Source organism: Lissotriton vulgaris, chromosome 1_1, assembly GCF_964263255.1.
Source record: "Lissotriton vulgaris chromosome 1_1, aLisVul1.2, whole genome shotgun sequence".
Taxonomy (NCBI): domain Eukaryota; kingdom Metazoa; phylum Chordata; class Amphibia; order Caudata; family Salamandridae; genus Lissotriton; species Lissotriton vulgaris.
The window spans coordinates 2,132,608,564-2,132,629,918 of NC_141685.1; the positions used below are offsets into that span (position 1 = coordinate 2,132,608,564).

General features: G+C 43.5%; 1 protein-coding gene across 7 annotated transcripts in view; it reads right to left on the bottom strand.

The window, feature by feature from the left end:
* CNOT2 (CCR4-NOT transcription complex subunit 2) overlaps positions 1-21,096 on the bottom strand; it is a 429,881-nt gene extending 408,785 nt beyond the window's left edge. For 3 of the 7 annotated variants that reach the window (XM_086921930.1, XM_086921945.1, XM_086921913.1), the window contains exon 1: positions 20,826-21,088. In XM_086921930.1, the coding sequence (XP_086778056.1) occupies positions 20,826-20,830 (5 nt within the window). In that variant the 5' untranslated portion in view covers positions 20,831-21,088. Of the gene's footprint in view, positions 1-20,825 lie in introns of all 7 variants that reach the window. The other 4 variants (XM_086921938.1, XM_086921906.1, XM_086921898.1 and 1 more) reach the window with 3 other exon arrangements.
* Positions 21,097-21,355: the final 259 nt, after the last annotated feature.

The following is a 21,355-nucleotide window of genomic DNA, read 5'->3' on the forward strand; positions in this document are numbered from 1 at the left end:
TATTGGCGAGTCTGTTACCTCGTGAAGGCATTCCATTCAAACGCGATGTGTCATAAGTCACAATTACTGCAATAGCCTGGCCGCAGAGACTGTAGTTCTCGAGTCATTTGTACATCTTTGACTAAGCTGCTTCTAACAGCCACGGGGAAGGAAGGAGCTCTCGGGCAGCTTTTACGGTTTCTTGTTTTATAAAGCCATGTCACATGGTCACAAAAGGGAACCCACCACTGTCCTTGCACAACCCCCCAGTCCGTCAGCTGCATGCTAATCGAACACAGATACGCGGCCCCCCGCTACACCTGCCTTTTATTTGAAATGTCACATTTTTTCTCAGAAGTGTAGCTCTATGGAAATACAGTTTAACAAGCACGCTGAGCGCGTTATTTACAGCCTTCATAAACGTGGCTTAACAAGAATTACTGACTGCAGCCGACTGAACTTATCTCATGGTGAAAGGGCGCTCTGCATCTTCGGAGTGGCACCTCGGCAGGGGAAAATCAGCTAAAGTTTCAGGCAAACTCCAGGGGTCCCTAAGCATTAAGCCACAAAGAGCAGCAGCCGCCATGATTTGTCTTGTTCAAGAGACACTCAACACTGCTTTAAAAAACCCTTAATTCGAACTCCGTAGTGATGGAAACCGCAAACGGCCGCAGTGAGAAGTAAATCACATAAGAAGAACTAATTGTGGATTTGCATTCTGAATGAACGGATTAAATTAAGCTCTTTGCTATGGACTGCTCTTTGCTATGGACTAGTTAGTACAAGTGAATTATGGAATATTGTCGCAATCAATTAAGAAACCTACTTCGTCATAGACGTCAACGAAGGGTAGTACTGCTACCGCCGGCTTGCCATCTAGCCCCCGTGGCTACTACCCCTGGCCTCCGAAGTCGTGGCAGCAGCCGCAGGCACATGGGTAAACACGCTTTTACATTTACTTTTTGCATTTATGTGTCCTGGTCCCAGCTAAGCAACTAAGCATTCATACACAGGAGGCTAACAGTGGGGTTCAACTCTGTGACGTCATTTGCATCAAAAGGTTCTTGCGATAACTTTTGTTACAGTGGCATTTGGAAGATCCGGGTACTTGCTTTATTTTTTATTAGGCATAGACACAAGCAAGACTCGAACACTGTTCCCATGTTCTACAGTCAGCAGCTTTAATATGTATGCCAGAACCTTACTCTAAATATTCCAGTTCATAGATCAGTGTGTTTGGGTGTGAGTCGCTGTGTTTCCATTTTTTGTTTTGTTTAATTCACATGAAAGAAACGATCCGGTTAACAATGTCTGTCCAAAGACAAGACTTATGTATCTCCTTTCCAAAGCTCGAACTCTCCTGGACACTTCTCTGCGTCCATTGGGCTGCAGCAAGTTCATAGACGTGACTCCAAGCTCCACTGCTTGCACAAGCGCTCATAATTCATGTTTCTATCTCCTTGAAGCACCCTCGGAGGATTTGCAGCTCTCCAGATGTTTCAGGTCCTGCTTTTACAGGTTTCCAATGTGCTTCCAAATGTTTCTAGTAGCATTTCAGATGAACTGTCCTGTCCACTCCCAAGGTCTAGTGTTTACAGTTCACCAATATGCCACCACTTTCGGTTTACACTGTTTAGCTACCTTGCAGCCTTAACAATCAGACTCCTTGATTCTCAGCTGATTAATTTTGAAAACCTCCCTATCTAGATACCTGCTCGAACAGTGAATGATGCTTTTACCCTATGCTCTGGGGACACGAAGGATTGTGCCAGGCAACTCACTAAGTGTTGTACTAGATTTTATCCAGACAGCTGGCACCGAGCAAACCCAGCTTCGGGTCCTCAGTCAGCAAGTTAACTAGAGGCATCCTTCAGTCTCACGCGCAGGAATTAATACATGATTTTTATTATCTACAGGCCAGGCCCGGAGACAACCCTTGCATTAGTGAATTCTGCTCGTTAGTTCATGTGTAATGCATTGCACGTGTGGATGAGAACCAATGTATGTAGTACACACCACACTCAGCCTGCAGGATGATTCTTTGAGTTTGACGCTCACCGCCAACATCTGTGGATATCTCGACTCGGGCTTTCATACTGCAGAGGTCGCGAAATTCAGTACCCTTAGGCGGGTTACCCGTATCAGCCCGTGTTTGCAGCGTGTGACTGTCTCAGTGCAGCACCACCCCAGCATCACTCGGCACCACTGCTGCATCACTCAGCACCACCGCTGCATCACTCAGCGCAACCCCAGCATCACTCAGCGCAACCCCAGCATCACTCAGCGCAACCCCAGCATCACTCAGCGCAACCCCAGCATCACTCAGCGCAACCCCAGCATCACTCAGCGCAACCCCAGCATCACTCAGCGCAACCCCAGCATCACTCAGCGCAACCCCAGCATCACTCCGCACCATCTGGTTCAAATATGTTCTCTCAATTTTTCAAGCTTTATTACAAATGTCACAAAGAGATGTTAATATTTCACTTCTGTTCTTGGATTTTCATCACAATAAAATACACTGAACATAATCTTCACAAGTTATTTACAAAAGTTTAAGCTATTGCCATTATAAATTACAATCACTTTTATTTAGGTATGAATTATTTAAAAAAATTAAAAGCCATTGTTATTTGTAATATCAATACATCTAAGTCATGTAAAATACAAAACATGTTGCATTACAAATGCTATAGGTATCACATTTGCGAAAGTTATAACTATTGGCATTGTAAATGGCAAAGCTATTAATTTAGCTATTGTCAAAACCAACACATAAATTTAAAAATTGTCATTTACAAGACCAATAGCTCACACTTTCATAATGCAAGACCTATTACATTGCAAATGCTTGTTTATCCGGTAACTAATCCCTCTACTTAAGAAGTCACCTACCACTTGCTCTGTCAATCTTGTTAAGTTTTCGTTTCAAAAGAAGGAAACCATAGCACTCCGTCATTAGTATAAAAACGTCATGTACATTCACATATTTATCCTTTAAAACTGGACAACAGCGACACACATTTTGTTACGCAGGGACTTTAAGGGTGTGAGGTTATTACAGAGTACAAATTAAAATATGTCTAGAACATAGAGACAAATGTATTGAGTGGGTATCTGATCCGAATGTATAAAACCTTAAAACCCTGGTTTTGATATAAGACTGTGGGTGGGAAAGTAATAAAAGTAATGGAAAGTAAAAGAGAACAAAGTTTGAGTCCTCCTACATATTGGTCTGATAGTGGAGGGACAAGCTTACCACCAGTGATCAGATACAAAGTGCTAAAAAGCATGTAAGAGTTAAAACTATAGGGTGAAAAAGAACATCCATGCCAATGGCGCAAAAAGGAATGTCTAAAATGAATACTCACACTTTAGTAATCGTACAACCTCAATTAAGGTATAGATGAGGTCATAGATTTAATGTACGAAGACCCATATGGAGTGATGGGTATATACTGTGATGCTCCAAGGAATTGCACCTCTGCGAGATGTGAAGTGTATTAGAAGAGACGCAACTAGTGAAGAAAAAAACAGCCAGTTGGCAAAAAGCAAAGATGAGAAATATGTATTCTATAGAGGACTGCGTATTTAGGTGGTGAATAACTGACATCTGGTTTGTGGTGGTAGGATGTCAAAACAGATTGTCATGTCCTGCAGCAAGAGCCTCAACCTTTACACAAGTACAGGTCAAAGAATAAAAGAAGTGGACGTTGCTATCAGTGAAGGGAGAGGAAAGGAAAAGAGCAATTAGGTTTAACTAGAACCTGTTTAATATGGGTGTTGAATGATTGTCAGCTCAAGGAAACAAGCATTGGAAATGCAATAGGTCTCGCATTAGGAAGGTTTGAGCTATTGGTATTGTAAATGACACTTTTTTTATTTATGTGTTGGTTTTGAAAGTAGCAAAATTAATAGCTTTGTCAGTTACAATGTCAATAGTTTTAACTTTTGCAAATGTGACATCTATAGCATTTGTAATGCAATGTGTGTTGTATTTACGTGACTTAGATGTATTGATATTACAAATAACAATGGCTTTTAATTTTGTTAATAATTAATACTTAAATAAAAGTTATTGTAATTTATAATGGCAATAGCTTAAACGTTTGTAAATAACTTTTGTTAAGATTATGTTCAGTGTATGTTATTGTGACGAAAATCCAAGAACATTGCATTTTCACCTACACACACACACAGAGCCACAAACATAGATGTGGTGGTGGTGGTGGATCTGGGGGATATGGTGGTGGATGTGGTGATGGTGGATGTGGTGGTGGATGTGGTGAACCTCCTGAGGCGAATAGCCGGGAGCCACTTTGCAAAACTGCTTTTTAAACTTGTGTGAATTGTTTTTAACCCACTTGCAAACAATCTCCCCAGCACTTACTTGAACTCCCCAAACAGTCGACATAAACGCTGTTCAGGGGCAGAAATCGCTCGCTAGCCGCCATCACCGGCCTCGAGGAGCCACGGGACACGCCCACTCCTGTTGGCCACGCCCACCCTCCACCAAGTATAAATACGAGCGCTGACTGATAGCACCGCATTTAGACTTGAACCTCCTGAGGCGAATAGCCGGGAGCCACTTTGCAAAACTGCTTTTTAAACTTGTGTGAATTGCTTTTAACCCACTTGCAAACAATCTCCCCAGCACTTACTTGAACTCCCCAAACAGTCGACATAAACGCTGTTCAGGGGCAGAAATCGCTCGCTAGCCGCCATCACCGGCCTCGAGGAGCCACGGGACACGCCCTCTCCTGTTGGCCACGCCCACCCTCCACCAAGTATAAATACGAGCGCTGACTGATAGCACCGCATTTAGACTTGAACCTCCTGAGGCGAATAGCCGGGAGCCACTTTGCAAAACTGCTTTTTAAACTTGTGTGAATTGTTTTTAACCCACTTGCAAACAATCTCCCCAGCACTTACTTGAACTCCCCAAACAGTCGACATAAACGCTGTTCAGGGGCAGAAATCGCTCGCTAGCCGCCATCACCGGCCTCGAGGAGCCACGGGTCACGCCCACTCCTGTTGGCCACGCCCACCCTCCCAACGCCACCTATAAACCATGTGTCCGTTCAGGCAGCGCAGCGGACGAGCGCAGCGGGCGCGACGATGGCGCGCCGAAGGCGCGCTTAAGGCAAGCTCGTCTGCGCTCGTCCGCGCTAGGCAGAGCGCAGAGCCAAGCCAGACCACCAAATCCAGCAGCCAGACATGGAGATATGGAAAAGACGACTTGCTCCACCTTAATAAAAAGGTACATGACTCATGCCTACATAGCATATCCGCTGACCACCCCTCTACCCGATGTTCCCACTGCCCATACAGACTCAACCCCCCTGTTTCTATATTGCCTCCCCCTATCCCGATACGTATGGCCCTCATCAACTGCAGATCTCTCCCTAAGCACTCGACAGAAATCCACCTTCTACTGGAAAACTACAACTTAGAAGTGCTTTTCCTAACCGAAACGTGGCTGGGACCTGACTCAGACCCTGACATTGTCAACTCCCTTCCCCCGGGCTTCCTCATACATCGTATAGATCGACCTAAAGGAAAGGGTGGTGGCATTGCCATAATTCATAAAGACCAGCTGTCATGCCGTCTCCAAGGCAGCCCCCTCGCTGACTGTGAAAACGTCATGTTTGCTATCCAGGTCTCCCCGTGCCAATCCATATCAGGCTTCCTCATCTACCGCCCCCAGGACCATTAGGTCAGTTCTGTGAATCCTTAACGGAACACTAGTACACCGCAACCAACTCCTCATGTCTGATCCTGGGCGACCTAAACATCCATTTCGATAAAAAGGAAGTCAAACAGACCGCTGACTTGATAGCAGACCTCGAAACCCTTCAACTGAAAATACTAGGCCATCTACCCACTCACACCTTGGGACATTTGTTGGACCCAGTTTTTACCAACATTCACGACCTCACTATCCGTGATCCCATTCCAGTCCCTTGGTCTGACCATCTCCTCGTTCCTCTACACTGGCAGATCACCCGCGCCCCCCCCTACTACCGCCCCTCCCAGCAAACCTTCACGATCTTGGTCTAAACTTGATGCAGAAATCTGGAAACATCACCTAGAGAGTTCCCCTCCTGCACCCAACAATAACCCCATCAGCGCTGATGCAGAATTCTCAGCATGGATTGGCAACACACTAGACAAAACTCTCCCCCAAAAAAATCTCCTGCAATCCACGGAACAAACCCACCTCCCCCTGGTTCACTGATGAATTGCGACTCCTAAAAAAAGCCTGCAAAAGATCAGAAAGAGAATGGAGAAAAAATGTCGACCATATCAAGAAAATCGAATATAAAACTACTCTTCTCACCTATAAAAAAGCAATTAAATCGCACAAATCAACCACTTCGAGGAGAAAATTAAATCTTCTCACAACTCAGCCCGGGAAACTTATCAAATAGCGAAGAAACTCCTCAAAACACCGGAGCCCCCCCCCTCTGGTGGAACCCTCAGTCACCCGCTGCAATGAACTTGCAGAATTTTTTAACTCTAAAATTACGAATATCATCAATTCACTCCCCCCTACCTCCTTTGACTCCCTCATCACCCCCTCAGACGCCAACCCACCCAACAATCAGCTGTCAGCTTTCACTCCGCTCACAACTGACACCACTCTCCGCATACTCAGTTCTATTAAAAGTGGTAGCCCCTCAGACCCTGCTCCACTTAATATTCTGAAACTAGTCGGACCTACTATTCTACCTTATCTGACAAAACTTATCAACAACTCACTCTCCCTAGGCATTGTCCCCCCCAGCTGGAAAAGAGCAATGGTGAAAGCATTGCTCAAAAAACCCCACCTTGATCCACTGGAACTCGGCAACTACAGGCCGATTTCCCTACTCCCAGGTGTCAGCAAAATAGCTGAGAAACATGTTAACCAAAATCTCTCCCAATACCTCGAGTCTAACAAACTACTGGAACCCTCCCAAACGGGATTCAGGCCAGGCCAGAGCACTGAGACCGCAATACTGGCGGTAGTCGAAGAGGCAAGGTAGATCATAGACTCAGGGGGATCAGTGGCAGTGATCCTCCTGGATCTTAGCGCCGCATTCGACACCGTCAACCACTCAATCTTGATCCAAAGACTCAAACACCTTGGAATCACAGGAACGGCTCTGGCTTGGTTAGAATCCTTCCTCAAAAAACGATTATTTCAGGTGACAGAGGGCACCTTTACGTCCAGACCCACAGCCATCAACTGCGGGGTACCACAGGGCTCGTCTCTGAGCCCAACCCTTTTTAATGTTTACATGTCCCCCCTCGAGAAAGTCGTCGCCCCTTATGGCATCAAACTACTGACCTATGCTGACGACACTCAACTGGTGGTTTCCCTTAACCAGCAAGACCTCTCCATTCCCAACCTGCATACCTGCTTGATCGAAATAACAAAATGGATGAGTAGCTCCCACCTCAAGTTGAACAACGAAAAAACTGAGATAATGTTTTTAGGCAACAAATCTTTATACAGTTCCATCTCCATATGGCCGTCAGCTATGGGCCCCCCCCCTGTGTCCAAACCAGAAATTAAGAGCCTGGGCATCTGGTTAGACGAAGAACTCAACTTCTCAGCCCAAGCGCGGAAAACCGCTGGAACCTGTCACGGTCTGCTAAGATCAGCAAGAAAAATTCTACCCTTGCTTCCGACACAATCTCGCAAACTCCTCATCCACGGCCTTGTACTATCTCGATTAGACTATGGCAACGCCCTATACCTAGGGGCCCCCAAAAAAGTTTTAGCAAAACTCCAAACGGCCCAAAATGCGGCAGCCCGCATTCTCACAGGAACCCATCGGCGCTGCTCAGCCAAACCATCTTTGAAGGCCCTTCATTGGCTCCCTATCCAAGAGAGAATTCAATTCAAAGCACTCTGTACGACCCACAAGATTATGCACGGCAAGGCCCCTCCCATACTCCAAAATCTCATCTCACCCCACACCACCTCAAGAACGCTCCGCTCTTCCAACTGCAATTTAGCCTCAGTTCCCAGGATCAGAAAAGCCCACTCAGGCGGCCGGCTGTTCTCACTCAACGCGGCTAAACTTTGGAACTCGCTCCCCCCAAACCTCAGAGCCCAACCTAACCTTCTTTCATTCTGCAGAGCACTTAAAACATGGCTGTTCGCATAAAGCATCTCTCACTAGGTTCTTGTCTGCCAGCGCTGGGACGCCCATGGGCAGCCATGCGCTCTACAAATCTGCAAAATAAATAAAATAAATAAAATGTGGTGGTGGTGGATGTGGCGGTTGTGGATGTGGTGAAAGTGGTGGTGGATGTGGTGGTGGAAGTGATGGTGGTGGGTGTGGTGGATGTGGTGGATGCGGTGGATGCGGTGGATGTGGTGGTGGTGGATGTGGCGGTTGTGGTGAAAGTGGTGGTGGAAGTGATGGTGGTGGGTGTGGTGGATGTGGTGGATGCGGTGGTGGATGAGGTGGTGGATGTGGTGGTGGTGGATGTGGTGGTGGATGCGGTGGAAGTGGTGGTGGTGGATGCGGTGGTGGTAGATGTAGTGGTGGTAGATGTAGTGGTGGTGGATGTAGTGGTGGTGGATGTGGTGGTGGTGGATGTGGTGGTGGATGTGGCGGTGGCGGATGTGGCGGTGGTGGATGTGGCGGTGGTGGATGTGGCGGTGGTGGATGTGGCGGTGGTGGATGTGGCGGTGGTGGATGTGGCGGTGGATTTCATGGTGGATGTGGAGGTGATGGTGGATGTGGTGGTGGTGGTGGATGTGGTGGTGGATGTGATGGTGGATGTGATGGTGGATGTGATGGTGGATGCGGTGGTGGTGGTAGTGGTGGATGGGGTGGTGGATGGGGTGGTGGTTGTAGTGGATGTGGTGGTGGATGTAGTGGTGGTGGGTGTGGTAGTGGTGGTGGATGTAGTGGTGGTGGGTGTGGTGGTGGTGGTGCATGCGGTGGTGGTGGATGTGGTGGATGTGGTGGTGGTGGATGTCATGGTTGATGTGGAGGTGATGGTGGAGGTGATGGTGGATGTGATGGTGGATGTGATGGTGGATGTGATGGTGGATGTGATGGTGGATGTGGATGTGGTGGTTGTGGATGTGGTGGATGTGGTGGATGTGGTGGTTGTGGATGTGGTGGAAGTGATGGTGGTGGAAGTGATGGTGGTGGAAGTGATGGTGGTGGAAGTGATGGTGGTGGAAGTGATGGTGGTGGGTGTGGTGGATGTGGTGGTGGTGGATGTGGTGGTGGTGGATGTGGCGGTGGCGGTGGATGTGGCGGTGGTGTATGTGGTGGTGGATGTCATGGTGGATGTGGATGTGATGGTGGATGTGATGGTGATGGTGGATGTGGTGGTGGATGTGGTGGTGGATGCAGTGGTGGATGCGGTGGATGTGGTGGATGCGGTGGTGGATACGGTGGTGGTGGTAGATGTAGTGGATGTGGTGGTGGATGTCATAGTGGATGTCATGGTGGATGTGGAGGTGATGGTGGATGTGGTGTTGATGGTGGATCTGGTGGTGGATGTGGTGTTGATGGTGGATGTGGTGGTGGATGCGGTGGTGGTGGATGCGGTGTATGTGGTGATGGTGGATGCGGTGGTGGTGGTGGTGGATGTAGTCGTGGTGGGTGTGGTGGTGGATGCGGTGGTGGTGGATGTGATGGTGGATGTGATGGTGGATGTGATGGTGGATGTGATGGTGGTGGTGGTGTATGTGATGGTGGATGGTGGTGTTGATGGTGGATGTGGTGATGGTGGATGCAGTGGTGGTGGTGGTTGTGGTGGATGCAGTGGTGGATGGAGTGGTGGTGGGTGTGGTGATCCTGTGGGTTCCATAAGTGTTTGTGACAGAGAAAAGATGATCTTATTTCAATAACATTTAAATTTGTGTCTGCAATTACAATGTGATACAACCTATGTCCATCTAATTCTTTCAAAATGCCATGTGCCTCAAATATAAAAGACATGCACTGTTTATTCAGCACGTTTTATGGTTTTTTTCCCCAGTGAACATTTGTACAATCTGAACTCTATCATTGGCTAATATTGTCTATTTAGTCACACAAAAAAAACGAGCATGCATTCCATCTAGACATTGACACTATGCAGCTCTGGGGCCTAGCATTTGGGCTTAAACCGCCTCTGAAAACTAAATCCAAGGGACCGTTTCGTTTGGCAGGAGGGAAATATAGCGCCAGCTATGGGATTTATTACGCTGGCATTAACTTCGCCTAACAAGTCACTTGTGTAACATTAATATTTAAATGAGCCTGTGTTAAAGTTTACACCAGGGGATCCCCGCTTCAAAAGGCTCAATCGAGCATTACAGGCCATTGATTTGCTGGCACTGCAAGGACCAGCGAGCAGACCCCACTGCAAGACACTGGGAAGAGAACTGAAAACAAATATCTGAACAGCGCACGATCAAGGCAGAGGCGTTGCGGCTGTTCGCTCAGAAGCAAACTGCGTTTTTAAAGGAGATTATGAATTTGGCAGCGTTCAGCCCTTCAAATCCTATAAGTAATTTTGACTACATCTATTGCCGTTTTTGCGGCTTTCTGCAGCCTTTGTAGTCCGGGAGTTAAACGTGTGTTTACTGCACACATTTATTATAGCAATATTCCACTTGGTAACAATACTTTTAAACCGTCTTAATATCAGGTAAACCACAGAACCAAATAAAGAATAAAAATAACATGTGTGTGCTGTTGTTCATTGGGTGTGCCGGTTTCTACTTAACCAAGCATTGAAGTATGGTATCTTCGCCAGCCGGCTCCAGTGAAGGCACTCATTAGCCGGGAGCGCCTTCGGTTTCACTCGGTGTCAGACACATGTCACCCCTTGAATGGGCTGTTGTGGTGCACAAGATATGGAGCCGATCAATACGTGTGCAAGCTTGATTAAAAAAAAAAGCGCCGTGATCTCGGGGAGCGATGAAGTCGTGCGGGCCCCCTCACAATTCCCGTTTCTGAGAAATCTGTCAAAAAAACATGGATGAAAAGGTTACAGTTCTACCTCGCCGGTACTCGCGTGAAATTGCTTGTCGCTGTTTTCTGGCAGTGATTGCCGGGTCTGTGCTGCTAGCATTAACCATGCTGACAGGGCATACGTTTTACGGATGGCGGTGGTTGCCCGGCAGATTACTGTACAATGTAGATCTAATCTCTCCCCGGTCCTGACAATTTCAAGCAAAAGGTTGTGAAATATCCAACTGCTGTCCTGAAACAAGACAGAGGGAAGGCAGAGAAGGGGGCGGGGGAGGAGAAATGCGACATGGCAGGCAGGGGAGGGGGCCGAGTGACGGAGGGAAGGCAGAGAAGGGGGGGGGGAGAAATGCGACACGGCGGGCAGGGGAGGGGGCGGAGAGGGTGTGAAAGCAGCAGGGGCCTTTGAAGTGAAGCTAAGCTTCACTTCAAAGGTGTGGGAGGAGTGCGGCTGAGAGAACAGACGGCGATTTGGTGATGTGCACGCGCATTTTAGGTCTATGCGCTTGCGCATTGACCTAAAAGCCACGGGCACAGCACCAAATCGCCCAGTTAGGTAAAGTCTGTTTAAGACACTATAGTCTCGCCTCTTCAATGCGCTTGCGCATTGAGAGGCTCGACCTAAAAAAGGGGAAGGAACACACTTGTTTATGTCAAATATTAATAATGGTTGGTAGGTATAAACAAGCCTTTCAATATTCGTTCTTAGGGTGGAGCACACCAGGGACCAGTGATTTGTATAAATTAGAATAAAACAAGAAGAGCAAAGCTGGAAGGTCTAGCTAGAGCTAGGAGAAGCTGTAAAAGGTGCTTCATATAGAATCATAATGTAGCACCCCAGTGGCGGTAAGACCAAGATAACTTACTTCTGGGTCTGTAAAATCTTAGGAAAGTGTTCCCAAGGGTCTTCTTGATGTAAGGCTGTGTTAGAACTATGTGCTGTCCTAAGCTACGTGAGATAAACACTGAGTAAGTCCAAGGGACTATCAATATGAAAAGGGCATTATGGCTGAACAATGAGATATAAATATGCCTTACCAAAAACAACACGTGGCAAGTGTAAGTCAAGTAAAATGTATAGAAAAGAGGGGACCATATAAAGCTCCTATCTGAAATGTACAATAAACTAGAAATACTGAGATAGTAAAACTAATTTGCATATTGTGTCATCTCCCAACGTGGTGGGCATACGAAAGAGAACGTCCAAAAAGAATCCCAAAAAAGTGTGCTCAATGGCGAATCATGATAAGCCAGATCTGAGTTACCGATAGCATATATTCTGGCTAGAGTAGAATGGGCAGTAATGTTGCTATACTGGTTACTAGTGTAAAGTTGTTAATAGGTGACAAAAACTAAGTGAGTTCAAAAGATAGAGTGACGGAGTAACACAAATATGAAATAAGGGTAAACAAACGTGGGAATCAAACTGTAAAAATGAGTGTTTAGAAGTACAGTATCTGGGAAAAAGATTTAGTGGGAATCAGTATCACTAATATAAATGGGCTCAACACTCAAAGCATAAATAAGTGTCCCCAAACAACTAAAGTACAATTAGACAATCTGCAGTGTGTAAAGACTACAAGAAACACAACAGTCAATGTTTTCCAAACGAGCAAAACACTAAAGGGTGTGTGCCGTGTGTCAATTGCAACGCGGTACATGACCAGAATTTATGCCTCTGATTAGGCAAAGATCTAAATGTGTAAAGGTACATAAGCAGAACACTGTATGACAGATACATAGCCAGCATTCTATTAATTAAAGATCCTATGCAGCGTCTCAGTTGTGAACGCAGAACCCAACCAGATTATATGGCTCAGGTTAGACTAAACGATCCAATAGCATGTAGGTATAGGGGCGTGATTCAGTCATGGGAACATTCCATCTGCCGTTACCAGAGAGGTGACCAAGCCATCATTTAAAAATGGACAAAAGAAAGCTAGCGTTAGCTTGGAACTCATGTATACACCAAAGTCCTACCTGATGGATTGTTGTTCTCTAGGAAAAACGACACAGGGTCGTGACTGAACCAGCAAGGCTGAGCCCTAACTACCTAAAGAACAATACAACTGCCAGTACTGGACATCATTTGACTATATTTATGCCAACCTCAATGAAAAGAAACATAAAAGGTCCGTTTTTTAACTTATGTCTCTAGTTCATTCATTTATTTTTTCACTAATAGAACAATTATTTTCATAAACAAATTCACACTTTTATGTGCATGTGCAAATATACAATATTACATTACATCAGAATTATGATACACAATACAATTTACAACACATACAAGCTCACACAATGGCCAATACATTCATCCATAAACAATTATACCAAAAAATAAATAAACACTTTGATCCTAATGTCAATACTAAGTACTCTGTCCATACATATGGTTTGTCATCCAAGGAATTAATTAAATATGGTGCCAGCAGTTTTAGAGATGTAATCCTGCTTAATGAACACTATTCACTATATATTTCAAATATTGACAAAAGGAGCAGAAAACAGGTCGACGCGTTTCGAACCCCCAATTGCGGAGTTCTCCTCAGGACCAACAATCTACACGAAACAAACAAACACTAGTTTAAATAAGATCCAAAAACCAAATTTGGTCACTACCAGTAACAACACCTGTTAACTTCCCCTGCCCATACCTTATTGATGTGAACAAAACACTCCTATAGAGGATGGCGTTCAGATGAGGAACCACTCTGAATAGAAAGGACATAACGAACGTTTTAGAATTCAACACACTGACAGCCATTCATTACACTTATTCTATTGCATCCATTCGTACATCATTTTGGGGCACTTACCCATTTAAGTAATGTGGCAGCCTCTTCTGGAAAGAAAATTTAGGAGGAATTGAAAGCCTCGCTTCAATACGGCATATTTCTTAATATTAAATCCAACGAAATAGGCGAGCACCATTCAAGGTTTCTTACCGCGTGTGAACTGGTGTTAGTCTTCCAATTAATAATCGAGTAAACGGGGCGCCGCGTGTTTCTTTTAGCTGGCGTCCTGTAGACAAAGCAATATCACGGGTTAAAGGAACGTATACCGGCGTGTGAAAACTGGGTCGCATCAACGAGGCTCATTATAGCCATTACCTTCATGTCCAAGCAACAGCGTAACACACCATAGATATCGATATTATCCTTTTTGAAATCTGCTTGCCTTCCGACCTCGTCGCTTTGGAGTAAAAATGAATATCTGCGAGCATTTAAAAAAAGCTTTACATACAAAATGCTGTGTTACGCTGTTGCTTTAAAAAAAATGTTTCCCGCAGCAATGGAGTTCCGGATCAGGTGACGGTCCGCATAACCAATAACATTACGTGGGACACTTTGAAGTGTGCATCAGGTTCCCGGGTTATTGTGAGAGGCGAAGGAATGTGGACATGAAGGTAATGGCTAGAATGAGCCTCGTAGATAGGACCCAGTTTTCACACGCCGGTATACGTTCCTTTAACCCGTGATATTGCTTTGTCTACAGAACGCCAGCTAAAAGAAACACGCGGCGCCCCGTTTACTCGATTATTAATTGGAAGACTAACACCAGTTCACACGCGGTAAGCAACCTTGAATGGTGCTCGCCTATTTCGTTGGATTTAATATTAAGAAATATGCCGCATTGAAGCGAGGCTTTCAATTCCTCCTAATTTTTCTTTCCAGAAGAGGCTGCCACATTACTTAAATGGGTAAGTACCCCAAAATGATGTACGAATGGATGCAATAGAATAGGTGTAATAAATGGCTGTCAATGTGTTGAATTCTAAAACGTTCGTTATGTCCTTTCTATTCAGAGTGGTTCCTCATCCGAGCGCCATCCTCTATAGGAGTGTTTTGTTCACATCAATAAGGTATGGGCAGGGGAAGTTAACAGGTGTTGTTACTGGTAGTGACCAAATTTGGTTTTTGGATCTTATTTAAACTAGTGTTTGTATGTTTCTTGTAGATTGTTGGTCCTGGGGAGAACTCCGTAATTGGGGGTTCGAAACGCGTCAACCTGTTTTTTGCTCCTTTTGTCAATATTTGAATTATATTGTGAATAGTGTTCATTAAGCAGGATTACATCTCTAAAACTGCTTGCACCATATTTAATTAATTCCTTGGATGACAAACCATATATATGGACAGAGTACTTAGTATTGACATTAGGATCTAAGTGTTTATTTATTTTTGGGTATGATTGTTTATGGATGAATCTATTGGCCATTGTGTGAGCTTGGATGTGTTGTAAATTTGTAAATGGTATTGTGTATCATAATTCTGATGTAATGTAATATTGTATATTTGCACATGCACATAAAAGTGTGAATTTGTGTATGGAAATAATTATGTTCTACTAGTGAAAAAATAAATGAATAAACTAGAGACATAAGTCAAAAACGGACCTTTTATGTTTCTTTTCATAGAGGTTGGCATAAATATAGTCAAATGATGTCCAGTACTGGCAGTTGTATTGTTCTTTAGGATTGTTGCTCTCTGGCATCTCAGCAAGGAAAGACATGCCAGAATGGCAGGGGTGTGAAAATTAATAAAATATCTACATGGGGCCAGTTGCTTCATAAATCTACTTGTCCTGTAACAAAATCCACTTGTCCCTATGGTGTCATGTAGTGCGGCAACAAATTATGGCAGCAATCTCATTATATAAGAGCTCTGATATAGCCTCTCTGATTATGCCAGGACTCATAGTAGTGTTTGAATTCTTGCAAGCCCCTTATGTTGCAACGTTTCCGCAGATCTACATACTGGGCCTGAAGGTAGTGTTAAGCAGTAGTTCCAGAGTTAGAATGCCCTTTTGAATCTGTGCAAACTTACTAACGTGCATGTTTTAAGGGTTTTCAACAACTCTTCTCTAATCTTTTCCCATAAGGAGTAAATTTCCTACATTTCTCAGGCAATGGCAGGCGTAAACCTTTTTCCAGAGTTGAGAAAAAAGGGGTTCAAGGGAAAGTGAACTTGCAAACACTCAGATTTTTGCATGAGCAAATCTACACATGCTTATTTGCTTATGCTAAAATGCAGTTCACAAAAATGTTCTAGGAGAACTATTTCTTGTCCTACTTCTGTAAATTCTTGAAAATTCTCAAAAGCTGCATAGCTGCACTTAATGCAAGGACATATATCATGGGTGCACTTATAACACTTTCTTTAATAATTGGGCCCCTAATTCGGTCTGGCGTTGACCATGATCTTTTGTGATTATTACAAATTCTCTCGATTGGCTGGCTTCACTGTGAGTGACAGCATTCGCCTCTTTCACAAGGTGCGTATCGGCACAGAAAGTAGTTTTGTTCAGTGCCTGTAACTACTGTGGCAGTGTGTGCTTTTTTAGATCAAAAACAAGTTTTGCTTTTGCTAATGTTTGTCATAATCGTGAGGGCCTGGCAGCTCCCACACCACTATGGTTTTACATAAACCATGCCACACCAATTCACACATTGACAAATCTAAAAAGCTGACCACTACTTTCAGACCTACTGGCTTTGCCAATGCTTGTTTATTTTTGTTTCCCATAATTGTATTGAAACTGGTACACTGATTTTCCATTATGATTATTTTCGGGAAATACTAGCATGCATCAATCAACACGTTACTAAATGATGCTGCAAAGAAATGGTACCTGAAATTTTACAGTAGTTTAGCAAAACATTGTTTCCTGATTTCCTTATTTCATGATCATTTTATTTTGAAAGCAAAGAATCATCAGTCTTGCTTTCAAGCTTCTGCAAATATTTAGATCAAATCAGAGAGCATTCTAGGAGCATTATACAAAACCTCATATTGTTAATTTTAAAAACGTGTGTACACCTTTTTTTAATGGAACTGCTTGTCTGTAGTGCCGTCAGAGCTTACAACATTTACTTAGAGTGCTAACCCTAATAATAAAGGCTTTCAATTAATGAACCATAAATACCAGTTTGAACAGCATTAACATATGGACAAAAATATTGCCTTAACTGCAAACAGCACCCTTCCCTGATCCATAATGTGATACTGCATACTGACAGCCTAGGTGTTTGTGCTGCAGAAGGTTGGGCCTACTTGTCCCAAAGACCTAATACACATGAAAGCTTGTTGCCCTTGACCCAAAACAATATATCCTGGGCATCGGGCTATAGGAATTCCACATCCCTGGAACGGGTGTCTATTCACGTGGCACTCCATAACTAAACAGCGATGAGGGACTGATAAGATATAAAGTCCCATAGGCCACATAGCGCCCATTTTGAAGTTATGAAGGGTCCCTAAATGGCATATATGATGACATACACTATGGTCATATGTATAACATACCGCCCAAGTAAACGGTACCAATGGACACACTACATAAGAAGTAAAATAAGTTAAATCTGAACAAAGAAAATAAGTGAGTTGATGTATAGCATGGTGACTGAGACCGGTAGGGCAGTGGGTAAAAAGCAAGAACAAAGTTTTAAAAAAAAAGAGATCAGTGGACGGTCCTTGTGACTAGTAGGGCAGTAAGTAAGAAAAATACAAGAGTATATAACGAAGTTAGCATGACATCAACATGGCAAATTTGATTGTCCTGTAGGTCTTGTGAGTAAAGGCATCAGTTCAAATGGGGGCCATAAAAACTGTTAGGTAATCATGCCCAAGTTGGAGTTGTGCTGTAAGAAGATAAAAGGTAGAGTCAAGGGAATAGTAAAGATTCCTGTCTATTTCCCAGCGGGTCATTGGGTACAAAACATTGTGTGTTACAGCTATCAATGTTTGACAATTACTTATGATTGATGAAAAACAATACACACAAAATATTTTGCAACATTATACAAGACATCGGTGACCCCCGGGGAATTGTAATATTTTGGTCATTTGTTATTGACAATACTCATGTCTTCAATCAAAATAAGTATATCTGTCATGATGCAATCATTATAAATTGGTCACATTCATTCTTAATATACTACATTCAGGAAATATAGGGAGAGAAGATATGTATAGAGACTGTATATTAATGGATAGAACGTATTCAGATAAGGTTTTCCTGAGCTTGAGTTAATCAAAACATTTTGCGATTAAATCATTTCTTAATAGCAACACAATGAATTCAAATTGTGTCCTGTTAGACTAGTATCATTATACATATCGGCACATGTACCACATAAAGAAGTACCTGCAGAAACGTGTAAAAGAGAAGATATACAGAGACCGCATACTGATCAAAAGGTCAGTCAGATGGTGTTTCATACAAACCTATGTTGCTCAAAAGTATAAGTACATATGCAGGGTACCACATCACGTTCACTTTGTTTACTGTGCAGTATCATTATTAGGTGAGAATGAGAAATACGCTGAGTTCTTTGTCGATTTGTAATAACTTCACAGCCTTGAAAAAGTCAGCGAGTGGCGAAACAAGTCAGCTGTTCTCCAGTAGCAAAAGATGAATATATGAATGTAAATATACAGAAGATCACAAAATCCTCAATATCTTTAATTCAAGTTTTGTTCAACACAATTCCTTAGTTTTTTTACTGTATTACATTTTTAGACTAATAACTGAGTGCTATGGTTTGCTTCTTTTGAAATTTGTAAACATTGGATCATTTGGTCAATTATGAACTCATACCTTTGGTAGTAGTTTTCTGGGATACCAATAAAGGGCCATCCCAAATATCTATGACTTCATTGTACTGTTCCCACATAAATTATATGTTCTAATGAGCTGCTATTGTTAAACTACTACTACCTCTTGTCTTTATTGTTAAGTGTTCCGACTGACTTCTGTGTTCTTTGCTCCTAGGGTCTATAATTGGTTCCAAAGTATTTTCTTTGCTACACATTATCGTTACCTTAATCCTTTCTCTAAAACAACATACAATGAACTGATCTATGATGAATTGGTCAGAAGCCACATGAAGCAGACATGTCCCTTAACAATACAAAAAACTTTACATTGATTCACAGACATGCCGATAAAAAGCAATAAACACGTTGCACTTTATCATGACATGATTCTTCCACGGGGCGACCTTTAACTCCCTTTATGGCTTCGTAAAAGTCGTTACGTTAAGATAATTGATACCAACAACTCCAGTGACCACAAGAAAACAATCATACATGCTCAACTTCACGCGAATGAATAAGTGCTTTCAACACTGTTGGATTGTTGTGCTCAATGGCAGTGTGTAAAAGAGAAAGGAGCCATAAATGGGTATTAAAAAATCAACACAAACAACAAAGTAAGTAGACTCACCAGTGGGTTTCACTGCATACGGCATAACACAACCAACGAGAGAAATCATTAGCGATATCTTGCTTGCAATTTGCAACATCACAAGAGACCACCAACATGAAAATGGGATCTGCAGATTGGGAATACACCCACACAGACATGCAATGATTTGGGGTAAGAATGCAGTCAGCCGGACAGAAAAGCATGATGCAGCTCAAGTCTCCGCCCAAGGCATCAACACAATACAGAAGACACACTATTCGTAGCAGAATGATTGGGGGCTTCAGTTCACAGTGTACCAAAATAAACACACTTAAGTCACTTCTCGTTATATCAGACAGCCCCCAAAAGGTGATGAATTTGCATGAGGCTTCTTGTCAAAATGGTGCATTTCACAGATGCATGCCAAAGCAGCCGTTGACGACAAGCTGATTTCCACCCCCATGTTATAACCTACCTCGGAAGAATATCACGAATCCACCTCATAAATGCGTTTAAGAGTGTCATGGCTACCTACCCACCACTTTGCAGGTTACAGCTCAAGAAGAGAAGTAAAGGCAATTCTAGTTAAAACTCCCGAGCAATCAACGATCTGCGGGACACCAGATACAAGTGAAAACTCAAATCTTCTCAACACTCAGATTACAATACAAAGATGATTAGGGTAGGCAACATACAGAACACTCATCAAAACAAAAAAAACAGTGAGGATGCGCAAGGAGAAAATAAAAACGAGCTGACACATTTATACAATAGTACACATTGTATTTCTCATCTAAAGTACAGTTTCTATTGAGGGGTGTACCTATCGTAATAATCGTGTGTTAAATCATCTGAGATCAGCTCTAGTGAGGATAAATGCTTCATTACACTTAACTTTGCACCATGAAAAACACTAGATGCATTTCAAATCCATGAAGATTGATTTTTACTAATCTTACAGAAAAACATTACACTTACCATTTGCGATCTAACCCAATCAGTTTGCTAAGTATCTCCAGGATAGTGTCAGTTTGTTTTACCATTTGATGTTTCAACTTTACCACCAAAACAATGTATGTTGCTTTATTTATAGTTAAGTAACAATAAAACATGTGCTGAAACACTGGCAAGCTTCCTTGGCAACCCACTTTATGTTTAGGTCACCCAACACAGATTACATTCGTAGAAACAAACGTTATTGTAATATTTTGGAATCTGAAATAGTATTAAACCATTTTGTTTTACATGTCAACTGTTGCGAGATTAAAAATAAATATTTCGATGGCCAAACTGATTCGTCGGCAGCTAAGGCTAACCTAGACAGACCCTGGTTCGTCTCTGCCTCGGCTTTTCTTTAGACTTTTGTGGTTTGCCAAACATAAGTATTCCTGGCTACACACTGGAAAGGGGGCTTTGGGTTATTTCGGCCATCCTAGGGCCAGGTGTGAGTTGATACCCATTGGCCTTAGCTGATCCCGGGCCTCTACATCCACCTCCCCGCCCCCTCTTAAGGCAGAGACAAAAGCATCTGCCACGGAAACTGTAAGCTGTAGGAGATCCTTTTGCGGCCTGTGTGACAGCCCAGGACCGCAAGACTTCCCAGACAGTCTGTGCTCGCTACCTTGACCCCAGAAGGCCGATCCCAAGCGCAGATTCGGGAAAAAAGTGTCAATAACTCACCGCATGAAGCTCCTCTTCCCGCAGATTCAAGATGGCTGAGCGCGGAGCAGGGAGAATGCTGGGTGCACTTTCCCCTTTGACCCCGTCAGGCAGTAACCTCTTTGGTGGCTGCCGATTGTCTGCGGCTCTAGGGGTTCCCAATACGGACGTCGGAGTGGGGCGGACGCCCTGTGTATTTGCGGAAGACGCGGGGTATCCCGTATATCTCTGTCACCCAGCCATCCCTGACACTTACTGTACTGCGCATGCGCACCCGGCTGATCGTGGCCCCGAGTCAGAATTGAAAAACAAGCCCAATGCATCTTAAAAAGAAGCCTAAAACAAGCGCATATCCTACCAAAGGAAACACACGGTATGCCCGAATCCACAAAAATAGGAAAAAAGATTAAAAAAAATTGAGGATACATAACGAGAAAAGCAAGTAGGTTCCAGCAAACTTAAAAAAAAACTTAAAAGTGCCACAAAAATGTTTTTTTAGTGCTTTTACATCTGTTCCTAAAATAAGCCGTGTTTCTAAACGTAAGCTTTTG